At 33.7% G+C, this 26,486-nt stretch overlaps 1 protein-coding gene across 2 annotated transcripts; it reads left to right on the top strand.

Moving 5' to 3' along the window:
* On the top strand, positions 1–26,196 carry LOC143229277 (sorting nexin-12-like). Of its 2 annotated transcripts, XM_076461399.1 has the most exons (4): positions 7–272; positions 12,878–12,973; positions 15,737–15,861; positions 23,742–26,196. In XM_076461399.1, the coding sequence occupies exons 1-4, from the start codon at positions 99–101 to the stop codon at positions 23,845–23,847; spliced, it is 501 nt and encodes a 166-aa protein (XP_076317514.1). In that variant the 5' UTR covers positions 7–98; the 3' UTR covers positions 23,848–26,196. The 2 variants fall into 2 exon arrangements, with proteins under 2 accessions (XP_076317515.1, XP_076317514.1); XM_076461400.1 differs by lacking the exon at positions 12,878–12,973 and having other exon boundaries at positions 1–272.
* Positions 26,197–26,486: the final 290 nt, after the last annotated feature.

The raw sequence follows: 26,486 nt of genomic DNA, 5'->3' as shown, positions 1-26,486 counted from the left end.
TTGTGCAACAAATAATGGTCATAAAGCGCCCGGCAATATTTACTTCATAATGTTTAAGGTTACTCAACCGGTAGGTGATAAGTCTGTTATATACAAACATGGCAACGGAAGAGAAACCTCCACAAGATGCAACTCGTCGTCTTCAACCTAAAAAACAAACTTTAGATGATGCATACGCCGCTCCAGCAAATTTTTTAGAAATTGATGTTCTCAATCCAATTACCCATGGTGTTGCACGGAAACGATATACTGACTACGAAGTTAGAATGAGGGTAAGATTTTCATTGCCGTGTGTCTTTACCCCTTGCTCAAGTCAACCGTTAATTTATCCTTACGCTTTTAGGCCTAATACTAATAGTAATTTGGTGCTAATCCAATAGTACAGCACTCGGCGTTTAGGTAGGTTCTAGTGGTAAGGTTAATTTAACGTTACAATATTTTGCTATTTATACAGATGGTAATATAAGTGTAACATACTTAGAGATTTAACCCCGACTTCGACCAAAAGCTTGTCTGCATTTTCCTTACGCAAAATTATTTGCCGAATTCAAATATGTAAATCTTAAATATACCCGAAGGGTGAAAAGGCTACAAGATATGACTTTAAGCAGAATACCGTCATAATCATATCTAAACTCGTCTGAAAAATACCAGTGTCTTTTCTAACACAAATAAACTGTGGAAAGCTTGTAGATATAATACAAATGACACTTTTTCTAAAAGGCATGATCAGTAGTTTTAAAATAAACCAGTATGCAATAAAATCAGTTGGGTATTAACTATTATGGTAGTGGGGGAGTGTTAAATCTAGTTATAGGTAAAGTACTAAAATATTTACATGAGTAAAAGTACTGTTACTTTAGAAAATATTCACCCATGTAAAGATTAAAAGTACCTGTTGTTGACAACTCCTTAAGTAAAACTAAAAGTAAAAAAGTACTGAATATATACAGTACTTAAATAGCAATAAAGTGAAAAGTAATGAATATTAATTAATTATAGCATTATTAAAATTAGCCTGCATTCAATTTAAATTAACATATAAAAGGCACTGACAAATATAAAGTCATTTAACTTTATTTTAATTTTATTAAAACAATCAGTATTACTGTCTATGGTACAGCTCTTCACACACTTTACATATTTAGCTTAAGCAGCAACTGATTTTTCAAGATTCATATTAACTCATCTCAGTGTAAACAAGAGCCTTTCAGAGCTAAACAAATGTTTGCATGCTGGAACTGAATTTTTCAGTGTTGTTTTCAGTGAAAATAAGTCTTTCAAATAAGGATGATTATTGATGTCAGACATGATGGGCACAGTGGGCTGAAATTATCACAGTCAATACTAGATGTAAAATGGCTGTATTTTGTTCATGCTGAGCATTATAGGAGATGCTACTACTTGTGATTGTCTTATTTTAGAGTGTGTGTGTGTGTGCTCTGACTGATGTAAACAAAAACTATTACTATGGCAACCAGTGTGATTGTCTCCAGTTGTTTTCAAATGTAACAACAGTTCTATAAAAGAAATGTAATGGAATAAAAGTAGATAATTTCTTTGTGATTTTACTTAAGGAAAAGTAAACTATTTTGTATTGTACTTAAGTAGCAGTAAATCTATGAAAAGTAGTGTAATAAAGTAACACTACTTTGTTTCTCAACAACGATGGTTAAATCTCATTTTTATATTATGCTTTGTGCTTCTGTTGTTTTTTTAATTTCACAAAATCATTCATGATGTTTTTTTTTCCTTTTTATATTTCCTGGGGTGTTAATTGAATATCCACTGTAAAGCAAAACTTTGACAGAGTTGTATAACTTGTTTTTGCATTGTTTAGGTGTCACAAAAGTTTTCAGTTCCAAATTCTGTTTTAGTTTTGAAATAAATTATCCTAGTGTTAATGCATTCAAAAGCAATAGAACTTAACTGCTTAAAAATACAACTTAGTACTGTTGCTGGTTTATTCTCTCATGATATTCTAATGCACTAAGGGCCAAACAGGAAAAATGTTTGTGTTAGAAAAGACCCAATAATCCAAGTGCTTTTGGAGAGAGAATTTTCCTTTTGCTATTTGTATTTATCAAAAACAATAATAACAATGTTAGTTGTAACTATCCAGTAATGAAAAAAATTATAATAATTGGAAGCTTATTTTGATTATTTTTATAATATTAATCAATTTAAAAATAATTTTGATTATTGGATAATTGGAATAATCAAACACAGTAGTTGATTATATTGGTTACTTTAATAATAATTTTCATTTTTTCATGGGATACTATTTGATATAATCAGTCATATCCAGTTTTATCACTTAGCCCTAGTGATGATTGTTTAGGCAGACCAGTATTATTGGTAGACATGTGAAACTATGCTCTTTGAACTTCTTGAAATTTTAGGCCTTGGGTTAATATCTTATGATTTCTTATAACTGTTTCAGTTAATTTCAAATTATTTTGAGAAAACAGTAGAGAACTTGGATTAATTTGCTTATTGCATATATATATATATATAATTTTATACTGAAATACTGTTATGAGGTTAAATTAATATTTTTGTTACTTTTACATTTGCATCTTTAATTTTAATGTTGTACAATGATGAATAGTAATTGTTAATCTCCATTATTTTATGTTGAATATATAATCTCTTTCTTATAGTATTAAAAAAAAAAAGGATGGAAAAAAGATGACTACAATTACCTCACAGTAGTCTACAAACTTGTATCAAAAAATTGTCATTTTCCCTGTCTGGTTAGTAAAATTAATTGCTTATGCCCACTTTAAATTCAGATTAGGGTTAATTTTATTTCTAGAATAAATATTGAACGACAGTGAGAAATCATATTAAGTTAATTGAAATAGTTGGTACAAAATGTATGTACTATAACAGATATATGAACATAAATAAAAAAAAGGGAAAACCTAAGGAAAAAAGGAAAAATAAGAGAGGGAGATGAAAAGTAAAGAATGTTAAAATTTAAATATTTTATAATCTTCAAATTATTGTGAGAAATTCTTGGTACTATTAAGTTCTAGTCTAACACATCATTAGATATAGATTTAATTACATAGTTTTAAACTGCTAAGCTATATCCATAAGCAAAAGCATACCATGTGTTTAAATGCACTGCAGAGTTATTAACCATGTAGGTTTAATACAGTTTATCATGATTTGTTTTTGAGTGCATTGTTAGCATTCAGTTATGTAGATATAAATACAATGGTGTCTTGCACTTGTACATACCACAACTGATTATATTTCTTTGGGTAATTTTTTTTGTATGCCACCTTATCAATAACCTTTAACAAGCTAATTTTACCAAGTTCAACTCTTTCTATTTAGGTAAAAAGTAGCATCTTCAAAAAAGATTTGAAGATCATAAATCATTTCGAGTTATGATATCTTATTGGATAAAACATTGGCTTTAGAACTGTGAGGTGAGGGTCCTGGGTCAAGTTACAGTAAATATCTTAAAATTTCCAAACTCATTAAAACAAGTTTTTTTGTTGTTTTTTTAAATATGTTTATTAAAGTATATTCTGCCATTGATTATAAAGAAAGTACTACCACTTTCCCACCCCATAGTATACCATAACCTCTCATTTCCTAGTTAACCATATTAAATTTAATAAACTCAAACTTCACCAACAAAGCGTCAGGAAATGCAGTAAGGTGATAAAATGTTGGTATGTTCCTTTGAGAACTAATCAAAATTAAAGTCATTCATGAAATCAAATTGTGGCATGTTCATAGATTAATTATTGTTAAAAATCAGTTACGTTAATAACTTCTAATATATATAGAAAAGCCAGTTTGTTTTAATAACAATATGTTCCAACAATGGCTTTTATGTCATAATGCTTAGCAGCCAAAATATAACCTAATACTGTTGCTTGTTTGTTTATTGAAAGTATAAAATGAAATGTATAAGCAACAAAACTGGAAAAAGGTTCATTGAATTCTTAACGTAGAACTGCCATTGATTAAAGAGTTTCTTTTTTTTTATTAAAAACAATAGCAGTATAATAGAAAATAGCTTAATTAAGAAACAATAAGTTTAAAATTTTATCAGTATTTTTACTCTCATGATACATTTTATGCACTTAGCTAGGTGCTCCCACATTACTACATCTTTACTTTAGGGTTATTATATCAATGCTCACTATACTTATAAGGTTTCACAGCACATCCTCCCTTATGGTCCCTTTGCACCCACATCAATAAAATCATAATGGGCATATAGATAAGTGTATTTTGGCTTTTATGACGTCATATTTTGAGAAATAAGTATGATGTGATGCACATTGCTCTTTGTAGGTTAGATAATATACTGTAGTTTCAAGTTAATTAATAAAGACAACCTCTCTATCTTATCTATACATTTTCTGTTTTGTTCTTATACTTCAACTTTGTTTTCAACAGTTATTGTCTAATAAGGTTATGACCTTTGAATTTTGTGTAAAAAGTGAATATTTGATAAAGCAATATCTTAGTTCAATCAAATGAATTCTTAAACTTTTCTGCTTCATAAATTTCATATTCCACTTGCATTTGTCCCTTTGCCCTCTTTTTTGGTACTTTTCCTTTTTATTTCTTGCTTTATTAGTTTTAGTGATTTTATCAGACGAATACTTTGGTAGGGCTTCCTTTTGGCTTTTAGCATGAAGTTCACACAACTTTTCAATCATATAAACTGTTTCTTGCTTTAATCAAACTTATAATAACACACTGCTATAATTATGACATGAAATTGTTGTAGACTTAATGATGTTACATGCATATATGTCATTCCAATTGTTGTTTGTTACATGATGACTGTGCTGGAATTTATTGTACTTTTATTCTGCTTAATAGTTTCTAGCATTGTGCATCTCAAAGTGATAAGCTTGCCAAATTAAAACATTCATGTATTTCTTGTATGAAATAATGCCCTAGAATTATCTTGCTATTAAAATAATCCTGTATAATACTACAAGTAGTAATAAAGTAGTGTAATGTCTATCTTGAATTTTTTATCATTCATTGTGGAGGTAAAGAGATATTTCGAACATTTGTTTAGGAAAGATAATTAAGGCTTATTGTTTGCTCATGTTTGTAGATTAAAAAGATGACGATTAGAGGGTATGTACCCATTGCCTGAGAATTGAGTAATGTGAAGTTGTTTCAAAAATGTGAAATGCTTTTTTAGTTATTTAATGAGTTATTTTACAACAGTAAGTGAACTGTGTTTGTTGTTTACCAGATCATTAATAATTCTTATCACTGGTTTAGACTATGGGTTAACTCTACTTTTGTGGAAATACACAATAAAAAAACATTAAATCCCAAAGAAACACCATTAAAGTTATACCTTAAATTTAACCCATTATAATCATCTATCAAGCTCACCTCCCAAAATTAATGTTAAAAAGTAGTGTAGCTTGTTATATCTAAATTTCTAATAAAAGAAAAAAGTCAAAGTCCAGAGCCACCATTTTACACCATCAGGTAAGCTATTCCGTAAGTTATTTGAAGATCTATGTTTTCAAAGTTTGTTTATTATGTCTTGATATTTAAGTTACAGTGCCATTATCAACTCTACTTATCCAGAATCAAAAGACTTGATTCACAGTAGTATTTAATATGAGAATCTCAGATGTGAATCTCTTGTGCTTTTGTTTCAAAAGCAAGTCTTTAAGCTTGTCCTCATACTTGAAATATTTGAAATCACATTATTTTCATATATTTTTTCTGTACCTTTTGAATATATCTATACTTTTCATATAATAACTAAAACTTTAACATAGAATCCAAAGGTATCAATATAACCTTGTATATAATTAAGATATTGATAAATTTTGCATATTTATATTTTTTCTTGTTTTAACCTTTGCATATGGATCAGTCAGTTTGACTTCTGTTGTCACCACAATGTGACTGTGAAACTGTACGTTCTATAATCTGAATGATCTTGAGGATATCATTATGAAATGTGGCAAGTTTTAATAAAGTTTACAAACTTGTTATACATTGAAACTCAGATTTCTCATTGTAAAAATACATCTTTTTGACATATCTTATTTCCTTTTATAAATAGCTTGACTTATACAACACTCTATATGCATACAGTTTCAATCTCCATTAGCCATTACACACTCCTACCTACTCTCATATGTATTCATGTGAGACATCTGCATGCTATCATGCAAGTGATCAAGGCACAAACCTTTATCAGTGAGAAGGTCACACAACTTCTATTGCCACTAGTGTCTCTTCTTTAATGCAGCCTGTAATTGTTTCTATGTTGGTAGTCTTACGTGGTCTCGCACCTCTTCTACTTGCTTATTGCTTTGAGGGTTTAGACTTCAACACTTTGGTTACTTTCTCAACCTTAGTTTTTCTGTTTTCCACTATATCATGTTTCTTCTTGTCCAACCTTTCTTTGCTAACATGGCTTCTCTGTTGGTGAGACCATTTTGGTTTTAGGATTCTTTTTTATTAAGGGTACATTTTGTTTCCTTCTCATTTGAACATAGCCTTTCCTGCATCAGGAAATTTTTTTGGGTCATTGTTGACTCATCACTAACCAGAGTTGTCATGATTACATACCTTTTGTTCCTCATTGGCCTCCCAGTTTCCTCCTGAACTTGTTCCTGAGTCTCACCCTTCTACTTCCTCTCCTTTTGGGTTCCAGCCTCTTAAACTTATATATTTTGCTGTTAATACTTGTAATAGTTTCTTGGGTAACTGACAGTCTTGAGACTACATAATAGGTTCAGGTTCTATGAGGGGCTGGGTTCTTCACTTTGCCCATTTGTGGTAGTCTTTCACCATGGACCTTTGGGTTTTGGAAGTTGTCTGAGAGAGTCTGGTCCACTGTTTTGACTCTTTTTTTTCCTGTGTTGTCCCACCATTCAGTTCCCTTCTATTCAGGATGCATTTTACTGCCAATGTATTTAAGTGGTGGTAGTAGATCTGCTTCACAAGTATGTCATTAACCAGGGGATTTATATTGTTTGGGTTTTTATTCCTATCTGTTGTTGTCTGCAAGAAGTTTGTAGATTGGGTCCCTGTCATATAGCTATTGGTGCTGAATTGTTTGATGGATGGTTAGATGGCCTCCCTATATTTTCTCATCTCTCCTGGAACCAACTGTTACCTTTGTTTTGGCCATCAGGGGGCATGATTTTCAGTTCTGGACTCTTTTGTTCAAGATTGCCTTGTCTTAGTTTTTTGTTGCATGGTTATTGGTTTTGCTCATCTTCATCCTTCTTGGGGCTTTTGCTGCTTCTGTTGTGTAGATGACTGGCAACTTCAAGCTTCCTAATAGGCCACCTCTGCCCTTCATACTCAGCTTTTCCCAAGAGGAGCTGCTTGTGTTGGTGGGATGAAGAGGTCTTTACTTGCTCCTGTGCAATACCTCATTCTTTGTTGCATATTGTTCAATTCCCTAATCAATGTGGTCTAGCCTTTTCCCCTTAGTTTGTGAGTTATGGAGCTACTGGTCTCAACTTATCCTCCTCTCTTTTACACATTGCACTAAAGATTCTGTCTCTTTTTTAAGGATGTGGACTTCATTAGAACCCCTGATTCTTCTCTGTCATGTGCACATTCAACTCCTTCATTGGCCTTTAATTGTTTATTCCCTGGTATGCTTCCTTGTTCCATTGACCTTTCTCCTACTACTTTTTATGTGTTGGATTTGCTTAGTGTATTCTTCCCTTTCACTGGATGTTTGTCAGCATTCTGTTTTTGTCTCTTCACACCATATCTGTCACCTTTTTGTTTCCTTCTAGTAGAGGATATTATTCCTGCCAGTATGTGAACAACTCCTTATACAATGACTGTTCATTATCTTAGCCATCTGGCTGTTTCCTGCTCTTCTAGTTTTCATCTTCCTCAAGACAGTGTTTTAAGTTTCATGATTTCTCTGTGTGGGTAAGTGGCCCTTTTTTTTTTTCCATTTGTTTTCAGGGGCTCTTTTCACATCTCTTATCTTGCTTTGTGGTGAGTGTTGCCTAATCAGTTATACTTATTCTTAAACCTACACTGTAAGGCCTGAATGTTATATATACCCACCACTGAAATGGGGTATTTCAAATACTACTTGTAGATATATGTTATGGTAGTTTACTTCATAAAGATGCTCATCCCGTACCACATACTCATGGACTAACATGAGCAAAGAATATTGATATCACTGCCAATCCCAGGTGATCCATGTATTGCAAGTCACAGTATTGGTCTACTTTTCAAAATAAAGTATCATGTTTACCCATTACGCTGCCTCCAGTGCAGCATTCCTCTGTATTCTCCAACATTTTGTTTTTTCATTCTTCTAGTGGAGTATGGGAGTCCTTGCCACTTACCAGATCCTAGCCACTGTGGTAGTGATGCACATCCTACTGTAGGTCTGTTGTACAATTTCAGATGCTGCCAAGTGTTGCATGATGCATTCTTCTAACATATTGTTCTCCCTGTGGCTGAGGCACCCCTTCTTCCTACTGAAATGCAGGATCTTTTCAGTTAATGCAGCATTTTTTGTTTAGTTTTTTTTTGGTGGCTTGTTATTGATTTATGTGTGGACACACTTCTCATCTGACTTCTCACACTTCTGGTGTTGGATATGTATATACTGCTCAATCTCAAGTGATTACATGGAAGAGATGGTGCTAGCAGTGATAGGAGTTGTGTAACACTGTAGCATTCTCATTTGAATAATAGTTTCTAGTGTCTAGATGTCTCACACGTGAGGTAGGCTAAAATATTGAGGCTAGTAGTGAGAAAATATCTGTATGTGGAAGGTACTACAAATTGACAAAAGCTATTTGTGAGTAGAGGTATCTATCAGAAATACATTTTCAGTATAGGAAAATGTTAACTTTCATCATATAGTTTTCATGTTTCATTTGTTTAAACTCTAGAACTTCCTAAATGAATATTGAAAGGCTTTATTTAGTAAATTTTTCTAATGTATTTCTCTACCTTAACATTACTGTTTTGGAATTATTAATATGCAGTGAAGTGAAAAGTTAAAAAATATGAACTAAAATTGAAACACATTTTTTTTTTAGAATGACTACAAATTATAATTATGTACCCTAACAGCCTTAGCTTCTAACCTTTTGGCATCTGCTCCATTTTAATGTCATTACTTTCCAGTTTCTTTTGACTTTTACTGTAGGTGAACCCCAGTAGACCATAGCAAGATAATTTGGTGGGGTAAATGAATGAATCAAGGTACACCATTTGACCTTAAATCACATGAATTCCACATTTAACTTTATTTCATTTAACAAGTTTTTAAATTTTACATTTTAGCTAGTTTTTTAAAAGATATAACAATATTTAAAATGTATACATAAGAAAGAATGAGAATTTTTCTATTTAATTCAGTATTGTTGCCCTATTTGTACTTGGGATCAAGTTTTGATAAGATTATCATTTCATTCTGTGTTAGATGTTTAAATATAGATTTTAGAACACAAATATATCAGGCACTATAATAGAATATGCCATAAATGATATAATTTAATTGGCATTTTAACTAAGTTATTAATAGGTGGAAAAAATTGTTAGCTACTTGGACTAAAACAACAATGATACACACATAATGAATCTTAAGCATGACTGTTTACTAGGTCACCTAACTGAACTAAATTTATAGTGAATCAATGTGTTCTTTCTGTTGGCTATAAATGTGCCAAATAACAATGTTGAAGAGAGTACTAGACATGTCTTGAAGGACGGAGATGGATGGGAAGAACATGTCATGTGGGTGGAACAAATAGTGATATCTCAATAAAACAAAGAGGAAAGCTATTAAAATGTTATATTCTGACTTCAAAATACCTATAGTGTGTGTGTGTGTGTGTGTGTGTTTCTAATTATTTTAACACTGTAATCCAAATAAAGAAAAACTATAAACGAAATGTCAAGTGCATCATGTGACATAAAGTGAAGATTGTGGATTTGAATATTTCTTTGTGAAACTAAGAAATTAAAAATTGGTTAATAAAAAAACTCCATTTTTATGCCAAGCTGATTGACATACATTGATAATAAAGTAGTTTAATTAACATTTGAATGTAATTCAGATAAAGGTTTTGATATGCACTTTGACCTTGACCTGCATATAGAATGAGTTGTGAGAATATAGCCAGTATAGCTCTATACTTACTTCAAGATTCAAGGATTTTCGACACTCTTATACAGATACTTTATCCTTTCCACAAACTAATTGTTCGTTGTACACAAAAAGTACTCAGGTTTCCGCATGTTCAAATGATAATTTTTCATACCATAATGTTTATGCATAACAAGCAACCAATTGGTCCATCTAGGCTGCCTTCTCTTCTGAACTAAACTAAAACTTGTTAAATAAAAATAACCCTTAAAGCTATCCATTATGAATGTAAAGAAAATTTAATATATTTGTTTTAGATACTTAATATAATTAACTAAACTGATTATTTTTGTTTTTTCAGAGTGGTTTGTGTATTGTTTTGGAGACATGAGATTTTAGTTAGCATATAATTATTTTTTTACTTTGTTCTGTCATATAGTTTTCAACATCATTGTTAATTTTCCAGATTTAGCAAATTATTTGTACATACTGTAGATCCTTTTTCTGAGATGATTAGAGCCTTTTATAAGAACTTGTAAACATGTATGCAGAAGATCCTATTGTTTTACTACAATAACCTGGTTTCATAACTTGTGTATGAAGTAGTTTGAAAACTTTTACATTGTTCCAACTCTGATTCTATGTTTTCTTGCTAAAATACAAATAGAGTTGAGCTATCATTATTGCTCAGATGTTGTCTTTCTAATGCATTTTGAAAACTGAATATTTATCAGCTTTCAAAGATGTTGTGTCATTTAAGAACTAGATGTATCATTTTACGAAGGTATTTTAAGAAATTAGGTATGTGTCACTATATCACTTTATTATTAAAATCTGAATGTTTATCACCTATCAGAGATGCTGTGTGTCTCTCAATAACTGTGAATGTATCACTTTACCCAGGTTTTTAAGCTATTAGATATGTGTCACTGTATTAAAATGGGTTTAAGACTGCAAATATACTGCCATGCAAAAGTGTTTTGAATGTTCAAGATCCACAGAGCCTATAGCTGTTATAAGAACAGTGCTTAAAAATTTTAGTTTGTATTACACAACTTCACTAGTTTTTATTCTTTATAGGTTGTATTTCAGTGTGAATCAACTATTAATATATCTGCACGCCTTTGCAATTCAACTGATATAAAAGTTACTCGCACCATTTTATTTAAAAACACTTACTGCTTTATACATGTGTACTTATTATAAATTCTTTCATTGTCATCAGTATTATTTCAAAGCTCATGCACATGTAATTGATTTCTTAGGAATTTTAAAAATCTGTTGAAATTTGTATTATTGGTAATGTTCTTTAAAATAAGAATTACAATTGTATACTTTTTTGTGCCAAGCATACTTAGTGGAAAACAAGGATATGTAAAAGAAATATTATTATAGTGTATTGTGTAAAAGGATTTACTGTTATACATTTATTTTAATATCTGCATTCATTTCTGTTTGATACATGTGACGTATAACATTGGATGTGTATTGCACAAGTCCTGGTTATTCTCTAAATTTCTAGAAAATTTCTGAGAGTAAGAATCAACAATATGTGCTTAATGAATACACCAGCATATTTTTGAATACTCTTGAACTTTTGAGAATCTTGTCTAATGAGTACAAAAGCTAGCTATCACAAGACATGGAAAGATAGCAGTAGAATATTGTTTGGTTGATACAGTCAATATACAAGATACCTCAAAAGATATAGCATTGACAAATGGAAAGGTACAGATATTTGACCAGGAATGTTTATAGATTTTGAACACTACAGACTTCAGGGAATTAATTTTGGATGTTAATATTTCCACGATGACATTAAATATCTTCATCAGTAAAAAAAAAAGAGTTAACTTGTAAGTAGTGTGAAGTCAGACAAGAATAGACAACTAGTTAGCTTAAGCAAGGTGTAACAAAATCAACTCAATTAATTTTTGTGTTGACTCATACTAATTTTCATTTCTAGACCAGATAGAAGACTCGGTATAGTTTGCAAGTTTGTAAAACTCTTGTATATAAACCATTATTTATAGTAGCTGTTACTATAAATTGTATTGTTGTTTTTATATTAAAATATATTTGTGTAAGAAAAAATTGTTTATCAGTGTTGTTGGCAAATATCATAAATTTGATACATATTCACATTCAATTAACTTCTAAGTTCAAATTAATATTTCTGGCTATTTGGAATCATAATATGTAACAATTGTCACTTGACTTTACAAACGGGTACTATATTTGAAGAATGTGAATGAAGTTTGATGTGAAACTTATTTTTTTATGTGTATCATTTACAGTATTTAATAGTAATATTTATCCATTCTTACAAATCATTTTTGAGTTTTTTGATATTGAAAGGTTTAAAGCAACAAATCATCATTGAATGTTGGCTGGAAAATTTAAAAATTGGTTTATTTTGCTGCTAAAGTTTTCCTGGGGGTGATCAGCTCATCTCAAGAAAAATACATCTTTCAAAGAAAAGTATAAAGCAAGTATCAGAAATGTTGATTCAGCAGTATAAAAAATATTGTTTAATAACAACTAGAGTAAGTTTTATTTAAAATTTTTCTGTGTGGTATTCAATGTTTTTTGTTTAGTTTTTTTACAGATATCTCACTTGTAGTAGTAAACAAGTGTGAACTTATATTACTACATGTAGAACAAACATCTTGTGTCTGTAATTTTTAACTTATTTAAGAGTGATTATAATAAATGTTTAATGAAATGGATGAAGTAAATTCTTTACTGTTGAATCTCTTTACACAGACAAATTTGCCTGTCTTTAAAATGAAGGAATCAAGTGTAAGAAGACGTTATAGTGACTTTGAATGGCTAAGAAATGAACTAGAGAGAGACAGCAAGGTAAAATACATAAAAGTGTCAGGTGTTTTACTTTGGAAATAATATTTACATGCAAGTTATGCTTTGTTAAATTCATATTTATATAGGAGTACTTTAGAATAAAACAAATTTTATCATAAAATTCAGCAAGTCGCATGATGGCTATATCTAATATAAAATCATAGTAGAATAGAAGTATCAAAACTTCATTTTGACATTGTTTGACATTTCTTAAGTAGTGTGATACCACCAAAAATTTGATGCTTTTCAAATTGTGTATAACATTTCTTTCTAAAACAAAATATTCATCTACTCAATCACAAATGTGTGTGTTCCTATCAGAGATTTAGGATTTCCAAGATGGGAATATTCATTATACTTAATGACATTAAAAAATAAAGGAATATGGATCAGTTTGCAGCACTAGGAAGATATATAGAAATAGATCTGCAAAAGGTTGAACCATAGCCCAAGGTAATCAAAATGCAGCACATTGTAAAAAGTGACAGTTCACAAATGCTAAGGTCATCAGCATATATTTCAAAGGGAGTTTCAGGTGGAAACAGGGCTAGCAGGATATGCATTCATCAAGATAAGGCTTCTACTCTTACTTCATATTTGACTATCTCACACTATAAGCAGCTGGAGAGTGAAATGGTTATTCATGATAATTCAAAACATGTACCATTCAGTTTCCTGGATGCAGCACCTAAGGATTTTTATTTGATTAGATTGTTAATATCAGTGCTCATAATTCTTGTACTCATGGATTATGGAAGGTAACAAGGAACACTAGTGTGCTTTGTCTTTGAACTCGCATTAGGGAGGTTTTTTGCCATGAAAACTACAATGCAGGATAATTGGCAAATGTATTTTCATGAGATATAGCAAAACCAGATATGTTAATATGAAATGCAACAATGTGATTAGGCTTTAAACTGATTTTTATACTCTTGGTATTCATTGACAGGCCTAAAAGATCAAATAAGGAATATAGTGCTTAAAAATTATTTTGTTTAGTGATAAGTATAACCTTTTATAGTAATGCTTTAGCAGCAAAATACATTTACATACAAACAATTAACATTATGTACATGAACTAATAGTTTCCTTTCTAGAAGGTTTGTTCATTTGCAAGAAAATTTGACTGATGAGTCTGAACACTTTTAAGTAATATGTATATATAATCATATTTATGCTAAAATTGGTATACTACACCTCAGTTATATTTTAAAATAGAGCTAATTCTTGAATAATATTTAAAGTATAATGAATTAATTATAAAAGTGGATTATTTCATTGGCAGAGATGGTGTATAATGCTAATTTCAAAGCTACAGTATGTAAATGGTAGATGACTTCACAAAAATGCTACTTGCTAGGTCAGTGGCATTTTAATATTTTACAGCTGATGAGTGATCCTGATGAATCAACTGGTCTTCATTTTATCTATGTACTTTTCATGTGTAAAATAAAAATACTGCATTAGCTTCAAAGAAGGCGCTTGCAAATATATGTTCGACCTAAATTTTAGTAAAATAATGGAATAGTAGTTATAAAACTTTATTCTTTCTCTGGAAAATTCCACATGACAGTGATGAAAAGGTTTTTTTTATTGTTAGATTATTTTCTGTGTTCTTTCATTTCATTTATCACTTTGTTCAGTGTTAATTATATTTTGCCATATTTCATTCATTACCTTGACATGAATTTGTAGCCAGCTAATTCTCAAGTGTAAAGAATACCATTTATAGTTTAGTAATTTTGATGACTTTTTTTCTATGTTCCCTCATGATTTTCTAAAGAACTGTGTCAGGTGACTTCATAATATAAGATATTGCTATGAAATTGATGTTTTTAAGCATGTAGTATCATAGCAGCATCTTTTTGTAAAATGGATGTTCTGTAGATTTGTGTATTTGCACAATTTTCTTTTTTAAATAAGGCTATGAAATTTCTATATTCCATCAAGAATGAGAAAAAAAATCTAAACACAAGTATGAAATTAAATGGTCAATGGTGAAATAAAAAATAAATTTATAAGGGACTATTCAGATAAGGTAGACTTGCCTCTGAATTATTCAAAGCCTCTCCTTCTCGAGTTTGAACTCATCCTATTAACAAAATATGTTCTACAATGAATGAAGAACATTTGGAAATTTGTTTGTTACATGTTTTCTGACAGTTTAAGTTCAAACTTAAAGGGAAAGGCTTCAATATTTCAGAGGTAAGAACCTGCTTGAAATTCATTTTAATTTTGCAAATGTAACATTTTTTGATTGATGAAAAGACTTCTCTGATTAAGTACATAATCGTAGCATAGGCAGCCCTGAATTGGTATTAAACACACTTACACATACAGTACCATGTGTTATAGTAATAAAACTGCACTTGAATAGTAAAACATTCTGTAGAAAATAAAACAATTTTTTGAAATAATTTATGTTATAGAAACCTAACAGTATTATATATAAGGCAAGTTGACAAGCAGAAAATACAATGTATTGCTTGGTAAATTTATATATTCCCAATTTCAAGCATAGGAATAAGAAATCAGTTTCCACATGTGAAATATTTAAATGTTTTAATTGATTTAGAGAATGTGCTTTAAAATACATCACCTGGTTGTTGCATGTACGTTTATCATCCTTTTTGCATTTTTTGTTAGTAAAAAAAAAAATAAGTACTGGAGATTTGTCTGAGTAATTGCAGGGTAAGTCAGGTATGGCTTAGTGCAGTTTAAATAAATATCAACAAATGCTAAATAATGTTATTTCTTGTGTAGATTGTAGTTCCACCTTTACCAGGCAAAGCTTGGAAGAGGCAACTTCCATTCAGAGGTGATGAAGGAATCTTTGATGAAGAATTCATTGAAGAAAGGAAAAAAGGACTTGAAATGTTTATAAACAAGTAAGTTTTATAAAGAACTTTAAATCCTGAAGCAGAAAAATGCATAGTTTGCTTTCATTTGGCATTTGTAAAAAGTGATGATGCAACTAAGTTTGAAGTGAATTTCATGGTAAGATAACTTGTGAAATTTTTGTCTTTTAAACAAGAACTGTAGGGAAGTTCCAACATGAATTGGCCAAATAATCTGATAGGATCAGTTAGCAATATATCTTTATTGTTTAGTACCAGAAAGGATATTTTGATAACTGAACCACTGCCATCCCCTTGATGTGGATTTCTGTACGTGGTGAGGGGACCTCCCATGGTAGGCTCTGTTATTTCAGTTTACCTCCTCTGGGATCTAAACATCCATCAACATGTTTGCCATGTGTGGCAACCCGTGAAGGGGAGGAGAGGATCCTGGTGGTTGAGGAAGTCCAATCCTTACGTACCACCTTGGCCTTGAATTCCTGTAGACGGGCAGCCTTGGGGTGGCTCCCCTTGGGTCAGTTGGCTGGTCCACTTGGGCTAGGGTTAACCAAGTACCAGTGTTGGATGTTCTTAACAGGTGTTGTGGACATTGTATCTGATGCTGGTGTTTGGGTATACTGCTCATGAAACCCTGGTGTTGCTGCAGTGTCCTTGTTTGACATTGTAGTGCATCTCCTCTTAGAGCTCCATGGTGGGTGGGGTCAGTGGGCACCAAAATTTCCCTTTCTTTATTATGGATACTCCAATTAAAAATCTTAATAAAATAGTGAAAAAACAGTTTATAGGTAAACGATCACGTCTTGAAGATTCTGAGCAGCAATCCTCACCATCTGTACCACCTGTTGTACCTCATTTTCTTATACTGCATTTACTTTTAGACAAACCTTTAGGGCAAATGTTACCCTTTTTCATACAGAAGGGATTAGAGGGACTTGCTGGCTCTCCATGAGTCCATGAAGAAGCTTCGATCTGGTGATGTATTGGTGGAAACATCCACATCTCAACACAGTGAACTCCTCTTGCATTCAAAGGTGATTGGGGATATACCTATTGAGGTTACACCTCATGCTACTTTGAATTCATCATGAGGAGTTATTGTTGAGAGAGATTTGAAGAACATCCCAGAGTTAAAGATTCTTACTGGTTTCTTCATTTAAGGAGTTTCTGTAGAGAGGTGTATATCTACTTGCAAAGATGGAATTATGGAGCTGACAAATGTCCTTATTCTCACATTTACACCACCACATTTGCCTGTCACCATCAAGGCAGATTATTGTAATTGCAGAGTATGGCCATATATTCCCAACCCTCCCTGATGTTTCCAGTGTCAACGGTTTGGTCACTCGAAGACGTCATGTCATGGTTCCTTGTGCTCGTTGCAGTGACAAGAACCATGATGCCTACGAGTGTGAAACAGACCCTCATTGCATTAATTGCAATGGCTTTCACCCATCCTACTTTTGTTCTTGCCCTAAATGGTTGGAAGAAAAAGAGGTGCAGCATTTGAAAATGATTCATTACATTACTTATCCTGAGGCTTAAAAATTGCTGTCCACCACCTCATCTTGGACATATGCTGCTGCACTTTATTCCACACCTACAGTGGGAGTGCAGACAGATTTCTCTGTGCCTCCAAAAGAATCATTTTTCAGACAAATGAAAAGTCTTTTGATCTGCGTGGTTAGAAAAGTTGATGAATCAGCTTCAACACCTATTTCTGTCCTTATATGCATTCCAACAAACCCCAAGATCCACATCTTTTGGTTCCAGGTACAGGCATTTCCTCAGATAAGTTTTCTCCTCCCATCCCAAGATGCAAAACGTTCATTTGTTCATGTCCTCAGTCACTGGAATCCCCTTCCAACAGCAAAGACCTGCCCAATTGACCCAGGTCAGGATCCATAGAGGTTGATAGACCTCCCTCGAATAAGGAGAGTAAGGAAAACAGATGTGGTCGTAAAGAAGGGTTCTCCACCTAATTTGCCTACATGTAAATAAAAATGGCCACCCTGATAGAATGAAACTGTTGAGGTTTACATTCTAATCTAGATGACATCAAAACGCTGATTGCTTCCTTCTATCCTGTACATCTTCTTACAAGAAACATTTCTGAAACCTGCCAATACAGTCACCTTTCAGCAGTTTTCTCTGTACAGAAATGACAGACTGTGTGATGAACGAGTGCATGGAAGGGTGGCACTGTTGGTTGATCAGCATGTGCCCACCCTGTCTTTGCCACTCGACACGCCTTTGGAGACCACACCCATCCGTGTTTCCTTGGGTCATACCATCACTGTTTTTTCTTTCTACCTGTCATCTGGAGAGACATATGATCAAGCAGACCTTGATGCTTTTATTAAACAGTTGCCATCTCCATTTTTCATCCTGGGGGACTTTAATGGACATCATCCCCTCTGGGGAAGTGCTGATATTGAAAGGAGGTGTCACTCTGTAGAGCATATGCTCTCTGATCACAACCTTTCTCTTTTCAATACTGGTTCTTCTACTTAGTTCCATGCACCTAGTTAGTCCTTTACTATTATTTATCTCTCAATTTGCTCCTCTTCATTATTCTCCAATTTTTCATGGAGGGTTGACAATAATCCATGAGACAGTGATCATTTTCCTATATAGTCTTGAGAGAGACTGGCCATGGTTTGATGCCACCCAGTCTGCGTGTCCTGGTGGAAGCTGGACCAGACAAACTGGTCTTCTTTCACTGCTCTTGCAGAACTTGATCCTGCCATAGTCTGTAAGCCATCAACAAAGGACTGTGTGGCAGAAGTAACTGACTGTATTATACAAACAGCTGCTCAATGTATTCCTAAAACTTCGACACGTTTTCCACTATATCCTCGTTCATCGTGGACTCCTGCCTGCCACATGACACGTAAGGCACAAAAATGGGTCTGGGATACTATCCATAGATTTCCCACATTCTTGAATCGCATCGCTTTTCAGTGGGCCCATGCATAAGCTTGGTGGGTAAGACATCAAAGCTAGAAGAAATCTTGGATTAAGTTCACAACTGGTATATCTTCTATCACCAGTCCCAAAGTCATATTGAACAAGATTCAAAAGGTCAGTGGGCAATATAATTCTGTCCCCCTCTCGATCTTGCTCTTTGATGACCAGGAAGTAGCTGATACCCGGTGCATTGCCGATACTCTAGGTGAAAGCTTTTGCCGAGTAATTAACACTTCTGCTTCTTCTTCCACCTACTTAGTCATCAAGACTCGGGCAGAGCAAACACCTCTTTCCTTTCGAGCTGATTGTCTCTATGACTATAATCGCCCCTTTACACTGGTGGAACTCAAACTGGCCCTTCATTGGTCTGGCAGTACATCAGTTGGGCCTGATGATATAAACTATGACATGCTGCACCATCTATCTCTTGCTTCTCTTGCTATTCTTCTGATTCTTTTTAACTGGTTCTGGCAGAAGAATGTTTTTCCTGATGCCGGGTGCCAGGCTATTGTCTTACCTTTCTCTTAGCCTGGGAAGGATTCCAAGATTCCTTCAAACTACCGTCCAATTGCTTTGATGAGCTGTCTCTGTAAGACCTTAGAGAGGATGGTTAATGCTTGTCTTGTTTGGATCCTTGAATCAAACATCCTCCTCTCGCCCACCCAGTGTGGGTTCCGACAACAACGCTCCACCATGGACCACCTGATTTAACTTAACGTCAATCAGAGAAGCCTTTCTCAAACAGCAACATCTTGTATCAATATTATTTGACATTGAGAAGGCTTATGATACAATATGGAGGTATGGCATTTTGCGAGATCTCCATATATCTAGGTTACATGGCCATTTGCCCATTTTTATTACAAATTAATGGACAGGAAATTCTAAGTTCGTGTGGGTTTGACACTTTCCCATTCTTTTCTATAGGAAGTTGGAGTCCTTCAGGGCTGTGTTCTTAGTGTAACACTTTTCAGTATGAAAATTAATGCCATCACTGAACAACTCACTTTTATTTGATGCAAATGGGCTCTATGTCGATAACTTTCACATCTCATGTCAGTCATCGAACATGAGGTATATTGAGCGGCAGCTACAGACTGCCCTCAATTGTTTACTGAAGTGGACCACAGCAAACAGCTTTAACTTCTCTCTCTCTAAAACCGTTTGCATGCACTTTTGCCACCAACAGGGTATTCACCCTGATCCTGAACTCCATATTGGTGAAGTTGTGCTGCCTATAGTCCCCGAGACAAAGTTCTTGAGGCTTATCTTTGACTGTAAGTTGACCTTTATATCACACATCAAGCAACTGTGGGTCAAATGTACAAGAGCACTGAGCATCCTCTGTGTCCTCTCTTCCACAACTTGGGAAGCGGATCGACGTTCTATGCTAAAGATATATCGTGATATAAAGATATATAAAGATAAAAATCGACTATGGATCATTGGTCTATGGCTCTGCCAGACCATTGGCCTTAAAGATGCTGTACCCTATTCATCATCTAGTACTTCGGCTCTGCACTAGGGCTTTCCGCACTTCCCCAGTTCAGAGCTTATACATTGAGTCTCATGAATCTTCTTTGCACCTTTGCCATTTTCAAGTTTTTACCATATGCCTCGAAACTTTGTTCCTTCCCAAAGCATCCCACCTGGAGTTGTGTTTTTTTTCCTTGGTGGGCCATACCTTTTCAGAACAGCCGGTCTGTTATTGCTCCTTTTGGCTTTTATATCAGGGTGCAGTTGGAAGAATTGGGTCTATTTTTGGATAACATTGCTGTATCCACTGGTCAGCCCATCCCACCATGGCTTCTTACAGTTCTCAGTTGTAACCTATCTTTAAGTCATCTGAGAAAAGCAGACAATCCTGATTGGAAATAGTGTCTGCTATTTGCTGAACATCTTTCAAACCATCCTTCCGTTCCTATTTATACAGATGGTTAAAAATCAGGTGACTGTGTGGGCTATGCCATGGTTTGTTGTGGTTCAGTGGTTGCACACAGAATCCCCTCTACAGCTTCTGTGTTCACTGCTGAACTGTACGCCATTTCTCTTGCCCTGGATCACATATAAGTTAAGTAGTATACTGACTTGCCTAGTTCTCTACTGGCCCTGGAATCGCTTCATGTTGGTTCACACCCTGCTTTCCCTGATATTCAAAACTAACTGGCCCATCTCTTTAACATCTACTTCTATCCAGTTTTTCTGGATACTGGGTCACATTGGTATTTGTGGGAACTAGCTTGCTGATACCTCAGCTAAGTCTATCTGCTTTGGCACTATCACCACTGTGTCTGTCCCATACATGGACTATGGTCCTGTATTTAAGGCTTGTCTCTGTGCTAGCTGGCAACCGACTTGGGGTGAGCAACACAAAAACAAGCTTTTCAAAATAAAACCCTATATTGGACTTTGGCCATCTGGCGTCTGTAAGGATTGGAAAGAGGAAGTTGTTCTAACTAGACTATGAATTGGTCAGTTTTTTAACTCATCGTTTTCTTTTATCTGGAACTGATGCACCGATGTGTAGTTTGTATAACACTCAGATCATAATAAGCACATTTTACTTTCTTGTTGTCGTTATGACTCTCAACAAGTGCACCATTTTAAACATGTTCTGTCCCAAGGTTTCTCAATGTTAGACCGTGTTATTGGTGATGGTGACACTGTCCACCTTGGTAATGTTTTAATTTGTTTAAAGGCTATTAATATTTTTAATGCCATTTAAGTTCTTTAATTTACACATTACACCTTTTTAACATGGCTCCCTTTTAAAAGTCACTGTTCATCTACTTTAATTTGAAATTAGAAACTGGCCATAATGTCAAATAACTTGAAACCAGGACTGGAAAGGCCAGCTTCAGGTGATTAATGGTGGTTCTTGAACTTACCTGTTAGTCTTCCTGGCGAGTTATGATAATTACAGTTATGCTACAGAAAGTCCTTTACAACTTAAATTACTGTAGACTAGATGTAGATATTGGTTTTATGCTATTTATGTTTTTTTTTTTTAAACTTTGTTTGGTTTTACCTTAATTTCCTTTCATGAAGTTTGCTAAATTTACTTGACTTTTTACCAGATGTGTAGCATAGATAGTCTAGCTGCTCTGTGCCATAAATCATTAAGTCAACCAACCACTGCCATCTTTTGCCAATTGATTGTGATAATGTATCATCTGTTAATATTATTTTATTTACCAAACTAACAAGCATGTTTCAGTAGCTGTACAATTATCATCATGAATGAAATATTTTGGCTTAAACTTGCTAAAATTCCTTTGTTAAAACCAACAATATCTTCCCGTAGTTTTTGTTTTTCCTAATGACAAAAATTGTAAACCTGTGAAAATATACTCTTCAAAACAAGAAATGCAAAAGGGATATTTTTTTTATTTTAAAGAGAAATATATGTAATAATGTTACAAGTTCAGAGTATGTGATGTTACACGTGTTGAGGCACTGATTGTCAGACCAAAATGACAATAAAAGTTGTGCACTTTAAAAACGGAGGAAAACATTGGATTTTTCGCCAAAACGCATGCGTGTCCAATAAATTTGTTTGAGAGATCTGCATGTTCTGCAAGTGCAACATGTGCAAAATCCCTATAAAAGTGATGGGTTCTTGGTTTCCATAGCTCAGTGTTAAGCTACCGACACACAATACAGTTACGGCAAGACTGACTGAAGCACAACGCAACAACTCCATTGGTTGCTTGGAAGCAGGCGAATCTCGATCAGATGTTGCCAGAATGTCCACCCAAGCACCATCACAAGGCTATGGAATCATCACCAACAACGTGGATCAACTCTTGACTGTCCACGATCTGGCACCTCGTGTGACCACGCCCGCACAAGATCGCTACATCTGGTTATGTCACCTTTGGGATAGGACCACCACTGGGATGTCTACTGCCTCAACCATACCAGGGCTGTGTAGGATTTCCGATCAGGCCGTACGCAACCGTCTACGAGATGCAGGAATCTGACCTCGACGTCCAGTCAGAGGCATCATCCTCACCCAGCAACATCGTCAAGCACGGCTGCAATGGACTCGGGCACATCAGGTATGGCCTCATTGATGATGGAGGCATGTTTGGTTCAATGATGAATCACGTTTTCTGTTTCGTAGGCAGGATGGAAGGACCCGTGTTTACCGTCGCCGAGGTGAACGTTTTGCAGCAAACTGTGTGCAGGATGTTGACAGATATGGTGGTGGCAGCATCATGATGTGGGCTACCCTCGCCTACAATGCCAGAACAGACCTTTTGCACATTCAAGGGAATCTTACAGCTCAACGATACGTAGACGAGATTCTTAGGCCCCATGTGCAACCTATCATGGTGAACGTCAGCAACGTTTTTTCAACATGACAACGCTCGTCCTCACACAGCCTGACTCACCACTGTCTTCTTGAGACACCACAACATCAACGTTCTTCCCTGGCCCTCCAGATCACCAGATTTAAACCCCATCGAACATCTTTGGGACGAGTTGGACCGACGTCTGCGATGGCGACAACCTCAATCGCAGACTCTATCTCAGCTTGCAGCAGCTTTGCAGGCTTAGTGGACAGCCATTCCACAGGATGTGATTCGTCATCTCATTGCTTCCATGGGCAGGAGATGCCAAGCAGTTATTGATGCTCACGGGGGGCATACTCGTTATTGACGTTGAGTGACGTTAAACTTCACCTAGTGAGCGTGGATTTCGCCTTTGCAGACTTTGGATGTTCAGCAGTGAATGTGCAAAGTTTCACACATGTCATACAGAACTACCCGGAATAAACGTGTTAATAATTTGTCTCATATTTTGCCTTTTGCGTTTATTTTTTTGAAAAGTATATATTGTTGGTTTTAAGTTTCTGAATTATCATCATTAAACTGTAAATGAATTTGAAATGAACTCTTATAGAGGACAGTTATTCTATTTTGTTCGTCTTTTTTTAGAGTTGCTGGACATCCTTTGGCACAGAACGAGCGTTGTCTACATATGTTTCTTCAGGATCCAGTGATTGATAGGAATTATGTGCCAGGCAAGATAAGAAACTCATGAGGAGGAAGCCAGCTTATTGAATTAGCTGGTCTATTTAATTACAACACCATATTTGTCTGAAGTGGACAAATCCATGACTTGTTAGGAAATTCCTCTTTGGTTCATCATCCTGTGCTTTCTAACTTTACAGTTGTTGTTAACATTGTTTGCAACTGTCAAAAGTAATATTGAAGAAATATTTGAATTTGTAACGTGCAAGTCAAGAATTATTCATATTCACACACGTATATGTATATATATATATATATATATATACAGGCTGCCCAGTGGCAATAGATCCTATGAATTAAAAAGTATATAGCTTTCAAATGTATATTTGTAGTCCTGCTTTTTTTTTTTTTTTGTAAATTTTACTCAAAATTTTATAATTGGATTAAGAAACAACAAGGTTTATAAATAAACAAACAAGAAACAAACATTTATATAATTTTATGGTTGTATTTTGTATCTGTGACCTTTATTATATTCTTCCCATTTATTTCCATTTTTGTGTGTTCCAAACTATATGCATAGTCTGTATTGAGAAAAAAAAAGACAGAAGCTGTTAGTAATTGTTAGAAAAGTATACTTCTAATAGCTTTACTTTACTTTTCTCAAATCGTAATAAGTCGGATTGTAAGGCTGTGTATGAACTAGGATTTATTTTGAAGAAAAGACAGAAGCTGTTGGTAAGTTTTACATAATTAAAGTATAGTTTTAATATTTTACTTTTTTTTCATCTCTCAAAGCATAATAAATTGAATTTTGATGCTATGTATTAGAAAATAGAAATTTGTTTGGTAGAATGTTTTTCATTGTCTTTAAAAAGTGTACATTTGCACCCAAAATATCTAAGATCAATAAATTATACAAAAGTTTTGCCTTTACTATATTAAAATGTGGTTTTTGTTTTACAACCTGTCAATTTAACAGCTATCAGATTCCATGGTCATTACGTGTGGGTAAGATCAAGACCAGTGATTAGATATTACTTTAATGGAAAAAATTGCAAATTAATGGCTAAAGATCATAATTTAAAGCTGAAAATCAGAACCAATGATGTTATTAGTGGCTTGTGTTCAAGTAGTAGAATGATTAATAAAACTGATTGATGAAGATTATGGCTAAACCATAAAAATCCACAGAATAATTTTGATCTTCACCAAAGACTTAATGGGGTTTTATTGAGTGAGATTCTAACAATTTCTTTTATCTGTAGTCTTACAAGCTATGTTTATAGTGTCAGGTTTTGAAATCATAGATTTTTACACTTATTTCTTGTGCTGTCACTAAGTTAGCTTAAGTCAATGTAAGTGTTAAAATAAGGAAAATGAAAGCAGATGAAGGAATACAGTGAGCTTGTACACAGAGGTTTTCTTTAGTCAAAGCAGTAATGATATATACTGAAGTATACCCATGTAGAACAGTACTTTCACTACAGGGTTTCTTAGGACATAAATCATGCTACTCTGACTCTGGGTGGATTTGTCAGTAAAATGTGAAATAGAGCCATTGAAATTTCTCTTCATCTGGTATGTGTGTATGTGTATTATCAACATTTCAGTAACCATAGGAAAATGTAAAAACAAGAAAAGAGTAAAAATTACTTTCAACTTTTGGACCTCCTTAGAAACTAATATCGTGCACAAGAAGATAATTTTAGTAAAAGTTTTTAAAATAACCTTGTCACTTAAAAAGAAGTTTATTTATGGAAAACGTTTAATAACTTCAAATGTTTATTTTAAGACACAAGCAGGGAAAGCTGATAGATGTTACAGAAATGTTAATAAAATGTGGCTTAGTGATGAATTATAGGTTTATATTTTTATTCACCTAAAACTGAATTCATACACACAAATACAAAATGTAAATTGGATGTTATGACTAAAGTTTATAGTTTTGAGTTAGGCTTAAAATTGAATATATAAATGAAATTATAACAAATTGATACAAGGTAATGTTTTCCAGAGTTTTATATTTATGTTTCTATGGAACATACTGAACATAAATTACATTATTTTTAAGTATTATGTAAGTTTTTGAAAGATGAATATAGTAAGATGTCAAATGTATTTAGTTTGTACTACTTTCAAATATTCTGTTAGACTTCATATATTTCTTCTGTCTCTTCTTAGTTATACCTAGCTTAGTTATTATTTCAGTATGTTGTATAAACATTGGGTCTTTTTTCATCAGACAGTATTTCTATTTTAAATTAATTGTATTTCACATCTGACCTATTCTTTTATTCCTTTCCATATGCTGTCTTATTTGCACATTCTAGTGATCTCATATTCTGTATGTCTCTTTTTATCTGATAATGTAGTTCTGTTATTAATATAGTGTTGTGGTGTAAATTCAATGAAGAAACGTGGTTAGAATGTGGCTGTATTTTGTTTTTGCTTCAAGGAACTTAACAGGATATTTCACACACAAATCAACTGATCTAATTCAGATTTCTCATAGTAGAACATGCAACATGGGATATATTCATATAGTTATAACCCTCTTTATTTTAAGATATTTTTGCACTCTTTTTTTCTTTTCTATCGCGTGTGTGGACTGGATGGTTTATAAAAGTACTTAAATTTACGCATGAGAGTAGCAATGTAACTGTGCAGTATATGATATATCATGCAGTACTCTTAAAACGTTGTAAT

The sequence above is a fragment of the Tachypleus tridentatus genome, chromosome 10 (assembly GCF_004210375.1).
Source record: "Tachypleus tridentatus isolate NWPU-2018 chromosome 10, ASM421037v1, whole genome shotgun sequence".
Classification (NCBI taxonomy): domain Eukaryota; kingdom Metazoa; phylum Arthropoda; class Merostomata; order Xiphosura; family Limulidae; genus Tachypleus; species Tachypleus tridentatus.
The sequence above is the reverse complement of the archived record's forward strand: the minus strand, read 5'-3'. Positions and strand labels throughout refer to the sequence as shown.

Bases quoted from the DNA above. Each gene is read 5' to 3' on its own strand.
- LOC143229277 (XM_076461399.1), top strand. From the start codon at position 99: ATGGCAACGGAAGAGAAACCTCCACAAGATGCAACTCGTCGTCTTCAA. The intron at 12,974-15,736 runs GTAAAATACATA...TTTCTTGTGTAG, and splicing joins AACTAGAGAGAGACAGCAAG to ATTGTAGTTCCACCTTTACC. The intron at 15,862-23,741 runs GTAAGTTTTATA...GTCTTTTTTTAG, and splicing joins CTTGAAATGTTTATAAACAA to AGTTGCTGGACATCCTTTGG.